The 15,496-nt window shown below is 35.1% G+C and overlaps 1 protein-coding gene across 3 annotated transcripts in view; it reads right to left on the reverse strand.

The window, feature by feature from the left end:
* The window catches only part of il1rapl2 (interleukin 1 receptor accessory protein-like 2), a 295,280-nt gene that overhangs the window by 93,298 nt on the left and 186,486 nt on the right, over positions 1-15,496 (reverse strand). For all 3 annotated transcript variants that reach the window (XM_069193492.1, XM_069193493.1, XM_015351291.2), the window contains exons 3-5: positions 8,735-9,008; positions 1,528-1,714; positions 630-783 (exon numbers count right to left, since the gene is read on the reverse strand). In XM_069193492.1, coding sequence (XP_069049593.1) covers positions 630-783; positions 1,528-1,714; positions 8,735-9,008 — 615 coding nt within the window. The remainder of the gene's footprint in view (positions 1-629; positions 784-1,527; positions 1,715-8,734; positions 9,009-15,496) is intronic.

Raw genomic sequence — 15,496 nt, forward strand, 5'->3', positions numbered from 1 at the left:
ACTGCAGCTGTAACAGAAATGCAGTGGTTTCACTCCTTTCTGACGCCAGCCTTGTGATTCTGCTGATGAACTGGAATTCACACAGGAATAGACAGCTGCAGCTTCTACAGTGAGGACTTTCTGAATACCCCCAGGGTCAAGTTCACTGGCCTGGAATTGCATCTTGAGCACGACCAAAGTATAAGCCAAAAATGCGAAACAAACATCATCTCAATCACTAGATAACACTCAAATCAGTACTAATATGAACATTGCAAATAAGAGGAACCTTAGACATGGTGGACAATTTTCCTTACAGTCCACAGCTGTTTCCTTACATCTGTGCACTTCTGATACATGATACACAACTATTCACTTCACTGTGCATGCATTCCAAAGGTCTTCGTAAAAGTCATAGTACATTGCAGTTTTGGGAACATTAAACTTTGGATTACAACTATACTAAATCTCATGCTGTGCTGTACCAATGCTTGCACACCCGACACACACATTTTTGTGATATTGTTTTCAGTGAGCCAGAAAATTGTTGAATTCCTTACACGTTCTGAGGCCATATTTGATTATTAATTTAGCAAAAGACTTTTTGCAATTGTAAACACTGCTTAAGCTTTAATAGCATCAAAACCTACCTGTAACCTTCAGCTCTATGGTCCTCCTCACCACCCTACTGCCGTACTTCAATTCACATGTGAAATTTCCACCATCCCCTTCCTCAATCTCTGGTATTGTGACACTTGTTGTGTTCACTATTATTGAGCTCCTCCATGTTGTTTTCTGGCATTCCTGCAAAAGAAAGGATGCTGATAAAGTATCTCTGACATTGTATTCCTAAAGATACAACCATTTAAATTAATATGGTTAATATGGCGCATACTGTACTTCAAATCATAAACATCAGCTGTCCTTTCTCTAACTTACAAGTGAAAGGGGACTTTGTGGCTCATTTTCTAAAATGAGATTCTACAAATAATATAGATTCTACCCACTATATTTCAACGATCCCACATTTCACAACATCCTTTTTTCGGTTCTTTTTCATAATGTTTTCCAGGGCTGATTGCAGCTCTGCAGCTTAAAATCTCACTAAGATATTACAATCATTAGGAGAACAAAATAAGGAAAGCTATCTATAAAGGAAAGCTGAGAAGCAATCTCATTATTGATAACCTTATACACTTGACCCGTGAAATAGGGATCGTGATTGTGAATAAAGTTGCTTAAAATGATAGTGACAGCTCCTGTTCTGTATCTTCTGCTCTTAGGAATCTGTATATCAATTCTCAATTGTAAATCAATTTGTAAGTACGCTTGAGACAAACTGACAACCTTGTGGCTCAATGTATTAGACATTCTAAATAAACTCCCATTATCATTTACAATAGTCCTTATCCAGCTGTAGAAAAGAACCCGTTCTCCTCTCCACACTCTGAGCTTGATGTTGACATTCTAGGTTACTGTATCAATACATTTTGTGTTGTGTAAAAGGGCTTTTATTATTCAATGAATGAGAAAGATCATTTAAGTTACCTTATACCAGGTCATCATGGGTTGTTTGTATGGAGCAATGTAGTCCTCAATATCAGGGCAGGCGATTGTCTTACTTTTTGTGATCTCTGCCTTTTCCAAGTATCGGATTTTACTGTTGTAACAGAGGCCTGAGTCATGTTCCTCCACAGTCAAGGACATTGACACCTTCATACAGTACGTTGAGTTTCTAGAGGAATAGAGAGGGCTTTACATTTCTAATTTCACCTCTAGCAGCAGGCATGACATAGAATGCAAACATTGATTTTTTTTTGTTCGCGATTTCATTTTAGAATAAACATCGTGCTTAAGTAGCGTCGACTAGATTTTCTCCTTCAGATCCACCACAAAGAGATAAAAGTGAAGTCCCTGGACTTAATTTAAATTAATAATGCTTTGATTAACATAAACATTGTAACCTCTGTGCTCCAGTGGATTATTGGAGATGAATGAGCAAGCTATTTCACACATCACCACATTGAACCCTAAGTCTTCTTTAAGATCACTTTGTCACTTTTGTAGCTTAAACAGCATGAATAATTATGCTGCTTCGTCGTGAACTTTGAGGAGACTCCCACATCTCATATTATTTAGAAGTATATCTTCTGAAAAAACGGTGGCACTCCTGTTGCATAATTTGGCAGCTTCACCAGATTATAAAAGATAGGTTTAACTTATTTTATATCAGAACTGATTCAAAGCTTAGCATTTATTTAAATGTAATGTTTTAGTCTTTGATATTGATCTGGCAACTTTCTTGTTGACCTGATGTCTTACATAATTGGTGTGACCTGAAATATTTCATCTATAGTTTTCCTGTAAATAAAATGCAAAAGCTATACAGAAACAGACAATGTTATTTATCTGTGTAGTTCTACAACATTGATTTCTATGTACGGTACAGTATTGGAAGAATATTAGGGAGACAAAGGAGTCAAAGTCCTGACTCACTGTTCACTCTTAGCATTATAAAGTAAAACTAATGCAAAATAAAACAGATGTACTGTATAACTAATAAAATCAATGTTTTAACTAATCTATTCATGACAGTTTAGATGAACAATTATTACGTTTAGTTATTGTACTTTTTTATGTAATTATTTTATGTATTATGTAATTATTTTTAAATGAAAAGCTTATGCAACACCCTTTCAATTTAATTGCATCATACAGTATGCAATTGGTAATAAATATGGTAATAAAGAAGAATTTCAATAAGCTTCAACACTCAAGCCAATATACCTGTATGTTAACTGTACACACCTCTAAAAATTAAAACATTAATTATAACTCATTAGCTTCATTAATTAATTCTAACATTATAGACATAATATAACATTATATTATAGGTGTGACACCCTGCATTCCTGTAAAATAGCTTTCAATGAACTAGAAATAAACTGTTTCTATAAATACGTTGGTTGGTAGCTTCGACTACCATGTTTTAAAATAAAAAATATTTGTAATTGTATCATGATGTGTCCAAAATGCATAAGAAAATGAAATGACAAAAGACATCAATGTATTCATGTTGAAAATGTTGATAATATTCTAATTAAGAAGAGTATGGGAGTGAAAACTATTGAAGCCTTTAGACTCCAGCAAATTAAATGTAGAAATATTGTATCAGCATTTAATTTACTTATCAGGGTTAAGGTTAAATTTCAAAGTGGTGACCAGTAAGACAATCAAACTACTACTCCAGGCAAGATTAGAAATCCCACTAGCTGGATCTCAGTTTACTCAGTAAATTAACTATAAAAGCTACAAGCAAAACAAACTCATGGATAGACCCAATCTCTGGTGATTGATCTCAATTTCAAGTACCAGAGGGAACAATCAGGTTCTTATTAAAAATGACAGAGTGTGAACCTCTTGTCTTAAGAGGGTAAAATGATTGGCCTTTATGGCAAAATGATTCAGATGAAATCAAATTATTTATTTATAAATTATGGTACTCATTTTTAAGACCCTCAAAATAATAATTATTGGAAATTTGGGATTTGTCATGCCAGCTTGTGGATTCCAAGTCAATAATGATCAAACGCAAAATAGAAGTACAGTAAATGAACTTGTGCTCTCTGGCAGTTTTGGTCACCTCTAAATTTAAGTAAGATTAGATTTTAAAAAGAAATGAGGACTGAACTGCTCCCAGGTCCACAAAGAGTATCAGAACTGGTGCACAATCTTGTTCATGCAATGAAATGAAGAAAACACAGTATCACTCCAAAAAAGAAACTGTTATTCATTTTAAATGACATGTAGATAATACTATCCAAAGTCTAGCCTGTCAATGATCAGAGTTATTTAAATTGTGGTTTTTAAGGTTTTCAAAATGATCACTACACAAACACATGTCCAATCTAGTGGTTCAAAACATTGGCACAGAACCTTTGTGTATATTTCCATACACATACTGAAGATTTGTCTCTTTTAAAGGAACACACTTGACGTATACAGTATAAGAAACTATTACCTGTTTTTTTCTAATTTGTATTTTGTGAATAACAGGATCTCCAAGATCAATGGTTCATTTCTCTCAATTAGGCACTCCTGTCACTAATGTATCCACCCTGTTCATTAGAAGATTAAGGTTTTTAATCCTGGTTTAATTAATTAATTGAGAATTAATCTCAATTCTCTCTTCTCCTGGAATGTCCATCTATAGGGAGGCACTGAATCTTGCCCAGTGTAAAGTCTTAAATGAAGTAACTTAGATGAAGGAAAAAGCACTTTCCTACTAATAGGTGTTTCCAGTGAAAATGATCTAGACTACACCAGTTCCTACAGGCTTGGTAACTGTACAAAGACTTGACTGTTGGAGAAAATGGTGCAGTTTATGAATATAATCCTGCTTTTACATAAAGACATTTCATGTAATCATTATAAGAATTTAAGAGCTCAATAATAATCAACCTTAATTTGACTACAGTACAAGCATCCATGTTTTGCATAGTGGCCTGCTAACAGGTGTTAAGAAAGAGGTTACAGAATGCTGTCTTAATGGCAGATGGGGACATATATTGGAGAGTGAGTATGCAGTAGCATGAAGTGCCTGGAACACATTTTGGGTTAAACAGCTCAGAATGTACTGTAAAAGATAGTGCCCTAAAGTACAGTATGTGAAAAAGCAGCTGGTTGCATGAAGACAATTAGAATTTTGGGTAAAATCAGACTGTGATTTTGATCAAATAAATTAATCAACAAACCAATGTAATTTCTGGGTTAGCAAGTACTGTATGTTAAGTATGAATTAATCATTTGTACTCTGAGGTACATGTACCTACCGAGAAATATTACATTTAAAAACATTTTAAAAATACCTAGAATTTTTGGAAAATGTGTTGCATTTTACAGAGACATTTAAAACGTTTTTGTTACAAATTGAAAGGTTTCAATACAGTACTGTATATTAATTTTGATTGCACACAGTATCCTCAATGTGATTTGACAAGTACAGTACATCAAAATGCTGTAATAAATGACGATAGAAGACATGACAGTTTAGCCCATTAAGGAAGTTAGGTTATGTCTTTTTGCTGTATTTGCTGTACTATTTGCTGTAAAAAAAGATGAATGGCTTGTCCTAAATTCTAGAAAAACAAAGTAAAAAGGCTTTAATTTTTAGGTTACAAATAACACGAATAATTCAAAGAATGGAGCTGGTATTTATGTTTTCTTTCAAGGTCATTTTGAGTGGTCAAAGGTTAACAGTGCATTCCCTGTAGATCTCTTCCATGAATAGCAAATCAAAAACAACCGGGCTTTCAACCATTGAAGTTGCTGACTTTGCAAACCCTTTCCACTGGAAAATTTACCACTGGCAAAAGTAGACATTGGCAAGACATCTTGAACAAAGAGTTAACAGATATTGATTTAAAGCAGCAATGTGCAAGGAAGCTTTCGAGAAACAGTTCTCATGTACCTGCAAGTCTAAAGTTATAGGTATGGTGACATTCTGGACTCCCTCAGTCTTGATCATTGAAACAATTGGTTAGAAAGGCAAATGCAGAGTCACATTAAAATAAATCTTTGCCTGGCTTAGTGCAAGCAAGCTTATTAAGATTTGTCTAATATCCCTGTGGTACCTTGTTTGCTTAGATAACTAATCATAACTAACACTGTGGTCCAGTGGTAAATACACACCAACAAAAATAGCCTAAACACTTTGTTTAGTGACCGTAAAGGAGAAAATATCTGTAGATACAGGGGCAATTGGAAATCACTAGACCTGAAACAGCGCAACGAATGGTGCATACAGTCCATCATGACAACGGATTTTGAATGCTAGCATTGGATGTAGAATAATTGAAATTAATATGGAAATAAACTGCTACTAGTCTTTCCTTTTCAGATCTCCATCGGTGCCTTTGCATGGTGCAAGCTGCAGTGAATGTTTTAAAAATTTTGTTCAAGATGGCTAGTTGCTACTTTAGAATTACACAAGACTCTAATCAATTCTTACTGTTCTTTTTAGTGCATCATATTATAATATTGTATTATGTAATTAATACAATTTAGTTCAGTCTCCATAACAGAGCACAATAAAACTATTATCAAATTTATCAAATTCAACATTTGTATCCTGCTGATGGAAAATGTAAAGCAGTAAAAAAAGATGAGAGAATACAGATGTAAAGAATTAATAAGAATATACCATGAACAGATTCCACTGGTACGACAGTGAGTGTTTTATGTATTGTATGTAGCACAGGACATTAATATCCCAATACCATTCAGCCTCAAATCAAGGTGACTTTTCTTCACTGAAGTTGTACCATAGAAGATAAAACACATGGCATTTGTGCCTTAGTGAGATGTGTACAAAATTAATGCACAGATAAAACTCTCTCTTTATAAATGGCAAATGGAGTTCTAAGAGACTTGAATAAGTTTTAGACTCTTTCTCTTGTTATGCAGTAATTACAAGTACTGTGGCAGGCTATGTTATACATGTAGAATGTCGCTTTGTCTTTTATTTGCACATCTTTGCTACACCTTCACAGACTGCATTTTTTTGTAACTTAACTAAAGCAATAAACGTTCAGGCAATGGTAAAAAGCTCTTTGATATATCCCTAACCTGTGTTTAAGAACACAAGTTACAGTGCACATTGCACGGGCCAAGCTTTCTCTCAGTTTCTCTCTTTCGCAAGGTTAATAGAAAGGGTAAAATACCAGACCAATTTGTGAGGCAGGGTCCGTGGCACCACTGGGATAGTGGAGAGCAGAATTATCTCATGAAAGGAAAAAAAAGACAGGTGGTGTAGATTACTCTGTAAGCCTCAGGGGAGTTTTAAGTCTAGCCTTAGTTTTAAAAAATACTTACTGGAGTGGGGGGGAGTGAAATCTAAAATACCATTAGAAACTGGTGCAACATCAGCCAACTAGCAAATACAAATGTAGACTTTGTTGCTACTGTACTGTATGTTGTTGTGTGTTGCATCATTGTGTGTGATTCTGTTCATTCATAAGGCATGGAGAACTGCTTATCTGAAGTATAACCATGCACATGGTTCATGTTAAAGTTATTATACAGTATAATCGCATTCTAAGAGAAACCAAGAGAAGCAGCATAGTATAGTACAGTAATGTGTTAACATTCCCATAATCACTGTTTGCAAGTCATGTACTGCAAAGTCATTTCTTGCCAGTGTGAAGCAGAATTGCATATTGATAGCAGGCTTATTACTCCTCTCTGCTTTTTCGTTTTGTGTCGTCATGCATCGCGGGGTGCTTTTGCCAGAAACACACACCGCATTATCTCTCCTGCAGGTCACTGGCCCTTCAAAGAAAATAGATTTCTTTGTTCAAACAGCATTATGTCATTTCAGACACAGCAGTCACTGGGAATGTTATTTTACTGCAATTGTCTTTTACAAGCATGTCTTATTCCCTTTCTAAATACTGAGTGTGTCCTAATGGCTCATGACTGTACTCCAAACACAGTTTTCAGAGTAATTCTCAGTTGTTTTATGCGCTGATATATTTGTATATTCAGGTGAATTCATTCATATGTATACACAAGATTTTAAACAGCAGGGGTTTTAAAAAGTGATGGAAAACTATTTATTTTCCATTTGTGAGCCGCTAACCCCTAAACACAAGTTGAAATATTTTATATTTTTTATAGGAAATGTATATTTTGCATTAAAAAAATATTTTGCTTAAGATGCATTATAACTTAATAAAGTATTAAGACAGATGTACTGTAAGTCAGAAGGTACTTATAAATATAGAACAAGCTCTCAATAAGGTCTTATGTCTCCAGTGCTAAATTCATGTTTCTTTTTACCCAATTGTTCAGCAGGTAAAAAGAGGTTTCCATATAACTGCTATCTACTGCTGGACTGAAAAGTATACTAGCTTTCACCAGTCATATCAATTGCTCATTTAACATAATTAGAATCACTGCTGGGCACAAAGTGAATGTAAATTTAGAGTTATTAGATACCATTATTGTAGGCCAAGGACTGTGTCAGCTAAGACATTGTGAAAGTGCTGATATTTTTTTTACAATTGTAGAAGTCACTGCTAGAAATTAGGTAAAGACATACAGGACATGTGTGGAAGAATAGTTCTTAGGCTTCTTATTATATGAACACACCTACATATTTTAGATACATAATATGTAACCACAAATTAGGAAACCTGTGGCGTAAAAATATATTTCACTACAGAAATAAACTCCAAATAAACTATTTCTTTACCATCTCTTTTTAACTGAAACACACATTTCTAATAATGAATCATGAGATAATTTCAGTCATACTGGGTGCAATGCCATATTTAATTTCTTCCTACTGATTTCATATTTTGTCACAACACAGTTACTCAAAGGAGATTGTATAGATCTTTAAAAAGTTTTAAATGACTTCAGAAGGTGACAATTAGGTAAATATGTTTATGGTTTGTTTCTCGTATTAATACAGCAAACTGGAGACATCCTCTGTTTTAAAGGACACAACGTTACACAGTTTCAATCAGATATACTGTACTGGTAAATTTAATAAACAAGGTAGCTGGGTTTATCAGACATGAAAGGCTACATCTTCAATCGTATTTTTTTTTTTTTAAAAATGGAACAAGGCACAGAGAGGCAGTCTACAGGAATGAGGATTTTTAATACATATTTATTTTGATAGAGAAATCTTTACCTGCTGTCAGGGTTATACATGTGCAGTGCATTAAATTAAACCTGGGGTGCTTACCTTAACACACAGGTATAAAATCCATTGTCCTGTAACTCAGCTGATCGAAACCAGATGGAGTCATCTTCTTTGCTTAGTCTGTGTCCAGAGAATATGATTGGCTCCTCTGAGTCCCCTTTGTTTTTATACCATATAAGCCGAAGCTTGGTACTCTGGGCCATTGTGTAGTTAGTCCTGATGTAGCTGTAGAAGAGAGCACACTTCACCCGCACTGGTTCACCTGCCAAGACTCTGTACTTCTTCAGATCCACTGACCAGTCTATACAGCCATCCACTAGAAAACAGAAGCAGAAAAAACACTTAATGGATTTGAAGAAGTTTATACAGACCAACTGCTGAATACAACCACAACAAAACAGTCATTAGAGGACTGATGAGCATACATAACCATCACTAAATGACTGCATAAAAGCAGAGAAAGAATTTGCAAATGTCACAAGTTCAAAGTGTTCTGGAATAGAACTCACGTGCAACACCTCATGGAGGAATAAATAAAGAAAAGCACATCAAATTAACCTACGGCAACCATGAGTAAATTAGACATTAATAGATATGACGAAGTGCTATCTTCAGAAAAGTTTGAAAATGACAGCTACTGTAAAGTGTCTAATGGATTTGGTACACCACATAAGAAGGAATTGGTTCAGCACACATGGAGGATGTCCCAATGTGCGGAGTCTTACCGTTGAGACTGGGTCATCAGATCTTAGATTAAGAGCTAGACCATTCAGTGACTTATTAGACAGAAGTTTAAAGTTCATTTTAAATGTTGTAGGATGGCAGTGCAAAATAAAGAGGATGGAAGTTATCTTGAGTGCTTTTATTTGGCACATGAGCTACATGCGAAAAAGATGTTCTTCCTAACATAAGCTTCAAATGACTACACATTTGATTTGAACACAAATGTTATCAGGGTAAAAAGAAAAAAAACAGGATTCTAATATTCATCAGGTGTTTGTTTCAGCATGGTCAACAGCATTATTGTTGACCAACTTTGTGAACACGATGTTGGGAACATATAAACACATCCTCTTGACACATATTATCTCAAGAAAGCTCTGTTTCTTCCATATTTTAACACAGTTGTCAGTTGTCAGACAGACAACTGTAAAGTTCAAATACTATTGGAAAAGTACTACTACTAGCTTTGCAAGTAAATCTGAATGTCAGGGAGTCTGAATGGGAGAAAATCAACCTAAATATGGCCAATATTTACAAATAACTTTCCATGGATCAAGCAGGATGCACAGTACATTACTGCACTTAAGTAGAGGAATATTAAGTAACCCTGAGTCAGAAGCCATCAGTAAACCATTGTCTACTGTAACTTAACAAAACATTTACAAGGGAGTACTGCAGAGACTGTGTCCTCCTGCGATGCTCTGCCTAAACAGTGACTGAAAAGGTTCAAACTGCTCTTTAAATGTAAGGTGAGACGTACAGTATTTGATCTGGCACTGGCAATTTCAGAAGTTTTGTGAGAAAAGGCAAATTAGAAATAATAAGGCAGTTGTTAAGTACCTGAGCATCCAAGTTAGTTTTCCTTTAAAACACAAGCGTGATAGCACCAACAGGAGGAAAATCATATTGCTATGATTGCAATGGACTGATTGATTAGGTCTTACTGACTGATAAGTAAAATGGATAAAAAACAGGGAAGCTAGCTTCTACACAGGCAGCAGGTCTGTTTTAGCTGCCAACTCGGCTACATACTGTAAGTGGTATTAAAATCAGTGAAATGAGATTTTAGAATCCATGAAAAGGGGAAAGAGTAGCTTTCCTGTCTGCAGGAGGCAAGGCCAGCTTAGGAGGCAAAGATATTAATGTTACATATTTTACTGTGAAAGTATTATGTGACCGAGTTCCACCACTGTATAGAAGTATAGACTTACTGTATTTGATCATAGAGAAAAGTGCAGAGAAAAGATTGGGAGGGTTTACACCCCTCTCAATAAGACTGGAATACAAAGAGGATATGGCCGTCTTTAGGCATCTGTTGTCAACAATACTGTAAATAAACAATCAGTCCTTTCTTTTATTTTTCTCTACAGATATTCTAGACATCATTCAGTTGCCATCATAGAGCACAATTCCACATGTTTACTGTGGGGAAGAAAGAAGGTAGATGAGGATTTATAGTGGCTAGACTTTCAATCGAATGCAACATCTATAACTTGTGTTAGGTTTTAATTGTAATGAGTAACAGAAACTTCAAGCAAAAAGACATTTTTTAAATCTCCTCCATCAAAATAGTGAACTAACCAATCTCATTCTATGTAATTTTCTATTAAGATGGGGTGGGGAAGTTGTCAGGACAAGTAGGACAGCTGTGTGGTCAAAATGCCAAGTTCAAACACTTGTAAATTGTAAATATACATCTACATGTATTTCCACACAAGAAGAATTGACTAGGTTTAGTGTATGGCCGTATATATGTGCTCAGAAGTTATCACGCTGAGTAAAGCAAAAGCAGTCAAAAGTAGGTCAGAAATTGGTAATAGCCCAGCAGTTCGAATCCACATCTATAGTATGTTGAAATCACCAAGATGTAAAATATATATACAACTATATACATTATGTATGTACTGTATATATGTATGTATAGAGTTTATATAAACTCTTACACAAATATTCTTTTTACAATTATATTCAAGATGGCATTGTTTGTTTGGAAGAAAAATGCCAATGTCATTAACAATACTGCAAGCACATAGGTATCCAAGAAAACAAGTGGGATCATGACTGTGTGTTGGAAGAATACCCTTAAGGATACCCTTACCAGACCAAGCTCATCATATCCTGGTGGTAGAGAGTCAATTACTGTACAGTAAGTCCAACTAGCTAGGGAAATACCTCACAGTCAGCTGATGACATAGCCCAGATCTGAACCAATGTCAGGACTTCAGGTGATTCAACATACAATACACCTTTAATTAGCACCCATAGAAAGTCGAGACAACCACAATCCTCAGATTAGGATTTTTAAACTCAATCTTGACTTCTGGCCTGAAAAGTAATGGGACAAGCACACCTTGATTTGGCTAACTTCATAAAGATAGCAAAATGTTACTGCAGTTTATGACTTCACTGTGTATACGTCTCTCTTAAGATACGTTTGTAAAGATTATGAGCCACCTTAATAACAAACATTTACTACAAACAAAACCAACAACCTCTTCCTTCTTATGTTTTATATCTTCCTCATTATGGAAATGTTTGGTTTTTCTATGAATTAGAAAGCAGCACAACCGCTCTCCGTAAGCATTTCAAATAATCTCCACTCTTCCCCGTTTAAAAAATATATTGTAATTTGTAATTTTTCTAAGCTCATTGGCCTAAAGAAATCTCAGTGCATATCAGCATGAACCATAATAATTTATGAGCAATTACAGAAGTGTGAGTGTGTAGACCCCAAGTAATCTGTCTTCCAGCTTGCTGTCAAATAAATAATTTTTACATTCAAAATCTCCCTGTAATAAATTATGCAAAGGACTGTCACTATCACCAATTTATAGTATAGAATTGCAATATATGTTTATTCGCATAAATGTTTAGCCCTCTCTTAATTTAATTCTAGACAAAACCAGGGAGAATGATAATGGAAACTTGTTCTTCATCATAAAAAGGGGAGCACAGCTGCCAGAAGGCAAGCATGTGCATTTGTGCTATTTTTCAGACATCATAAATCTTAAAAAAAAAACAGTAAAATCTTTCTGGACTGCAGAGTTAACATGTTGTCTATAAGCAAAAGAGATTTACAAATGTCAATGAATCGGGTACACAGGTTACAAATTACATAGACAGACTCCAAAATAGCAGCCATATGTAACCCAGGTCTTTGGTTAGTAACATTTTTGGATGAATCACTCATTGTTTCTTACACAGTCAATGCATTTACAGATAGCCATGCTAATTGTGGCACTCTTGCCTAATTTGTTGATATTGCACTGTATCTCATTTTCAAGTCATCTGCTAAAACAGACCCTTCTTGTGAGGGCAGCCTTTTAAATACTGTAGTTACTGTACTGTATTTGTGTGTCTCTACTTTGGAAACAGACCAAAATAACTGGAACAAACCACAGGAATGACGGGAATACGTGTCAAGACATTGGAGAAAAAATCCAAGAAGACGTAATGGCTATTGAAGACTAAAAAATAAGCAGAGAATAGTATTTCAGCTTCCAGTTCTCTCATCAATGTGCTGTGGTGAGAAAAAGCATCGTTGTCCCAGGACATCACTGAAACTCTTCCATCCAGTCAGTACAATCCAGACATGGACCATTGATATTCTAATTTGTGACTGATAGATGGGTCACAAGTTTGATTTTAATCCACACCCACCTTAATGTACTATTTTTACTGCAGCATCTTAATAAGGCATGGAAAAAAATTAACTAATGTGGTGCTCCAAGCACATGCCTGTGTCTGAACATGAGTGATACTTAAGTGTAGGTTCATTGATAGTGAGGCCAACAATGAATATGGACTTCAGCGTTCCACCTTAGAAAGAAAAAAAAAATGACACTCACACCATAAAGAGAAACATAGTTTAAAGGCAGTTTTGCGTCTTAATTCAGCATTCATTCCTATCACCCAATTCTGGCTTCCCATAATGGGAAGAGTAACAGTCAATCATTTAATTTGATGTAATCCTTTCTTCTCTCAGTAAGATGTTTTAAATGTGAAAAATTACTGAGTTGTAAGTCATAACAACATCAGCCTTTTAAATAAAAACATTTTCATTGGTACTCAAATGCACACACATTGTTGTTAGATGCTGCATACACTGATATTACCCCCGTGAGCACATCCATGTACAGTATACACAGCCTTCAACAACAGCTACTGTAGCATTTGTTGCTTTACATTGGCACTGTTGATCCAAATGGTGGCAAGTTATATAAAAGGGCTTGATGTATTACAGAAAACTACCTCCTATATGCTCTGTTGCAATAATAATGGCTTGGCCTGGCTTCTGCACATTGGCCAAGTCTATCCTGAAGTCGTATAGTAATTTTAGTGATGACAGAGAAGGGAAAAAAGTCAATGTCAGAGCTCTGGCTGACCAAATACTTTGTGCTGATGCGCAATTTCAGTTCCAACCTGCATCTGATAGCTTGTTTATTATTTTCTCGAAACAGAGTGAATTAATACTTTAGCTTTCAATAGACACAAATTCCTATACAGGTAGAAACACAACTAAAAAAGCTGTGGTTTCAATATGATTCCAGAAATGAGTTACTTTGCGGCACAGGCAAAACCATTCTTATCAGAGGAAAATAAATATGGAAATGTGAGGAAGCTAATGACAGCATCCTGAAAGGCAGTTCATCAAGCTGGAAATTATATTGTGTATAAAACAAATTTGACCACAATACTGCTCTGAAATCACAAAACGGTTTTAAAATTCATTTTGAATGTCATTCCAATATATGCTAAATGAGGGAGAATCACAAATGTGACATGATATTTTAAAGGGTTCTCATGCAGTTAATGAATTTAATCCCTATTAACATCACTCTCTCAACTAATGAAGACACCATGCTCTTAAATTCTCAAAAATATTACCTCATGCCGTTAAGGAGGCAAAATTGATATCTTCCATAGGAAAAATATCAATAGTGAAAATGAATAAGCATTCACCAGGAAGTAGCTCATTCACTGAAACATTTCAACATCAAATAACTTGCATTTTAACAATTTAATTGAATTCAAACCATTTGAAAGTAACGAAGAAACACGGGCAAAAAAACACAACAAAGCAGAAAGCATTACATATAAGTCATAAACTTTATATTCTGTGTTTTCAATTTTGATACATTTATACTGTACAAATCTATACTTCAGCAAATTCATTATTTGATGTAAAAGAGTTGGTTTTGACTGTGCTATCCAATGATGTTTTTCCCCTTCCATTTGGGTTTAGAGATTTTGTGGACAATTTACTCTCATTTACCCTAAATTCACTGTCAGCTGTCCTTGACATTCTCACCTTTTTATTCACACATCGGACAAAAGAACGCTTGCACAATGGATTGTTTTTTCCACAAAGCATTGTACATACTGTATCTTACACCCTCATCTTATTGACTGTTACTGTGGTTAATATAATGCTCCAAACTCTGTTAAAAGTAAAAGACATGATCATGTTCAAATAGAAAATTAAAATGAAAGACTAACACCTACCATAAATGTAGAAAATGCAATTGAACTGAGAAAACACAGTTCAGAATTATCACTACAACTCCCAGTGAACGCACCCTTCTTATCTTATCAGCTTCACTTGTTGTCTAATTAAATGTGGGCTTGACTAATTAAGACCGTAGCAACACTAGGCAGGGCTGAAAAGGCAATGCTCTGGGAACCAGTGTTCCCCGCTTTGGATCACATCCACAGCTGCCATAGTTTATTTTTACACAAGCTAAATGTATTTCTTGTTTTAAAATTGTCTGAAGAATGAGAGAAAGGAATCAATTGCTTCTGAGAAGGAAAAAATATATGAAAAGCACAAGGAAAAGTCAAAAAGCTGATTCAGCATTCTTATACGTGTATGTATTGTAAATATGCATGCTTTGAAACAAATATTGTAGTAAGTTTACGGGAATGACTCTTAAGTATTAGTAGGCATTTGCCATTTTGTATCTTTAAGAGTTCTCACTGGACCTAAGATTTAAGCAAACAATGTTCACAGGCTATCTACAGCATATCACTGATCATATCATCATAGCTTTCTGATAATATATCAAAAGCCTGTACTCTCTT

Source organism: Lepisosteus oculatus, chromosome 8 (genome assembly GCF_040954835.1).
Source record: "Lepisosteus oculatus isolate fLepOcu1 chromosome 8, fLepOcu1.hap2, whole genome shotgun sequence".
NCBI classification, from domain to species: domain Eukaryota; kingdom Metazoa; phylum Chordata; class Actinopteri; order Semionotiformes; family Lepisosteidae; genus Lepisosteus; species Lepisosteus oculatus.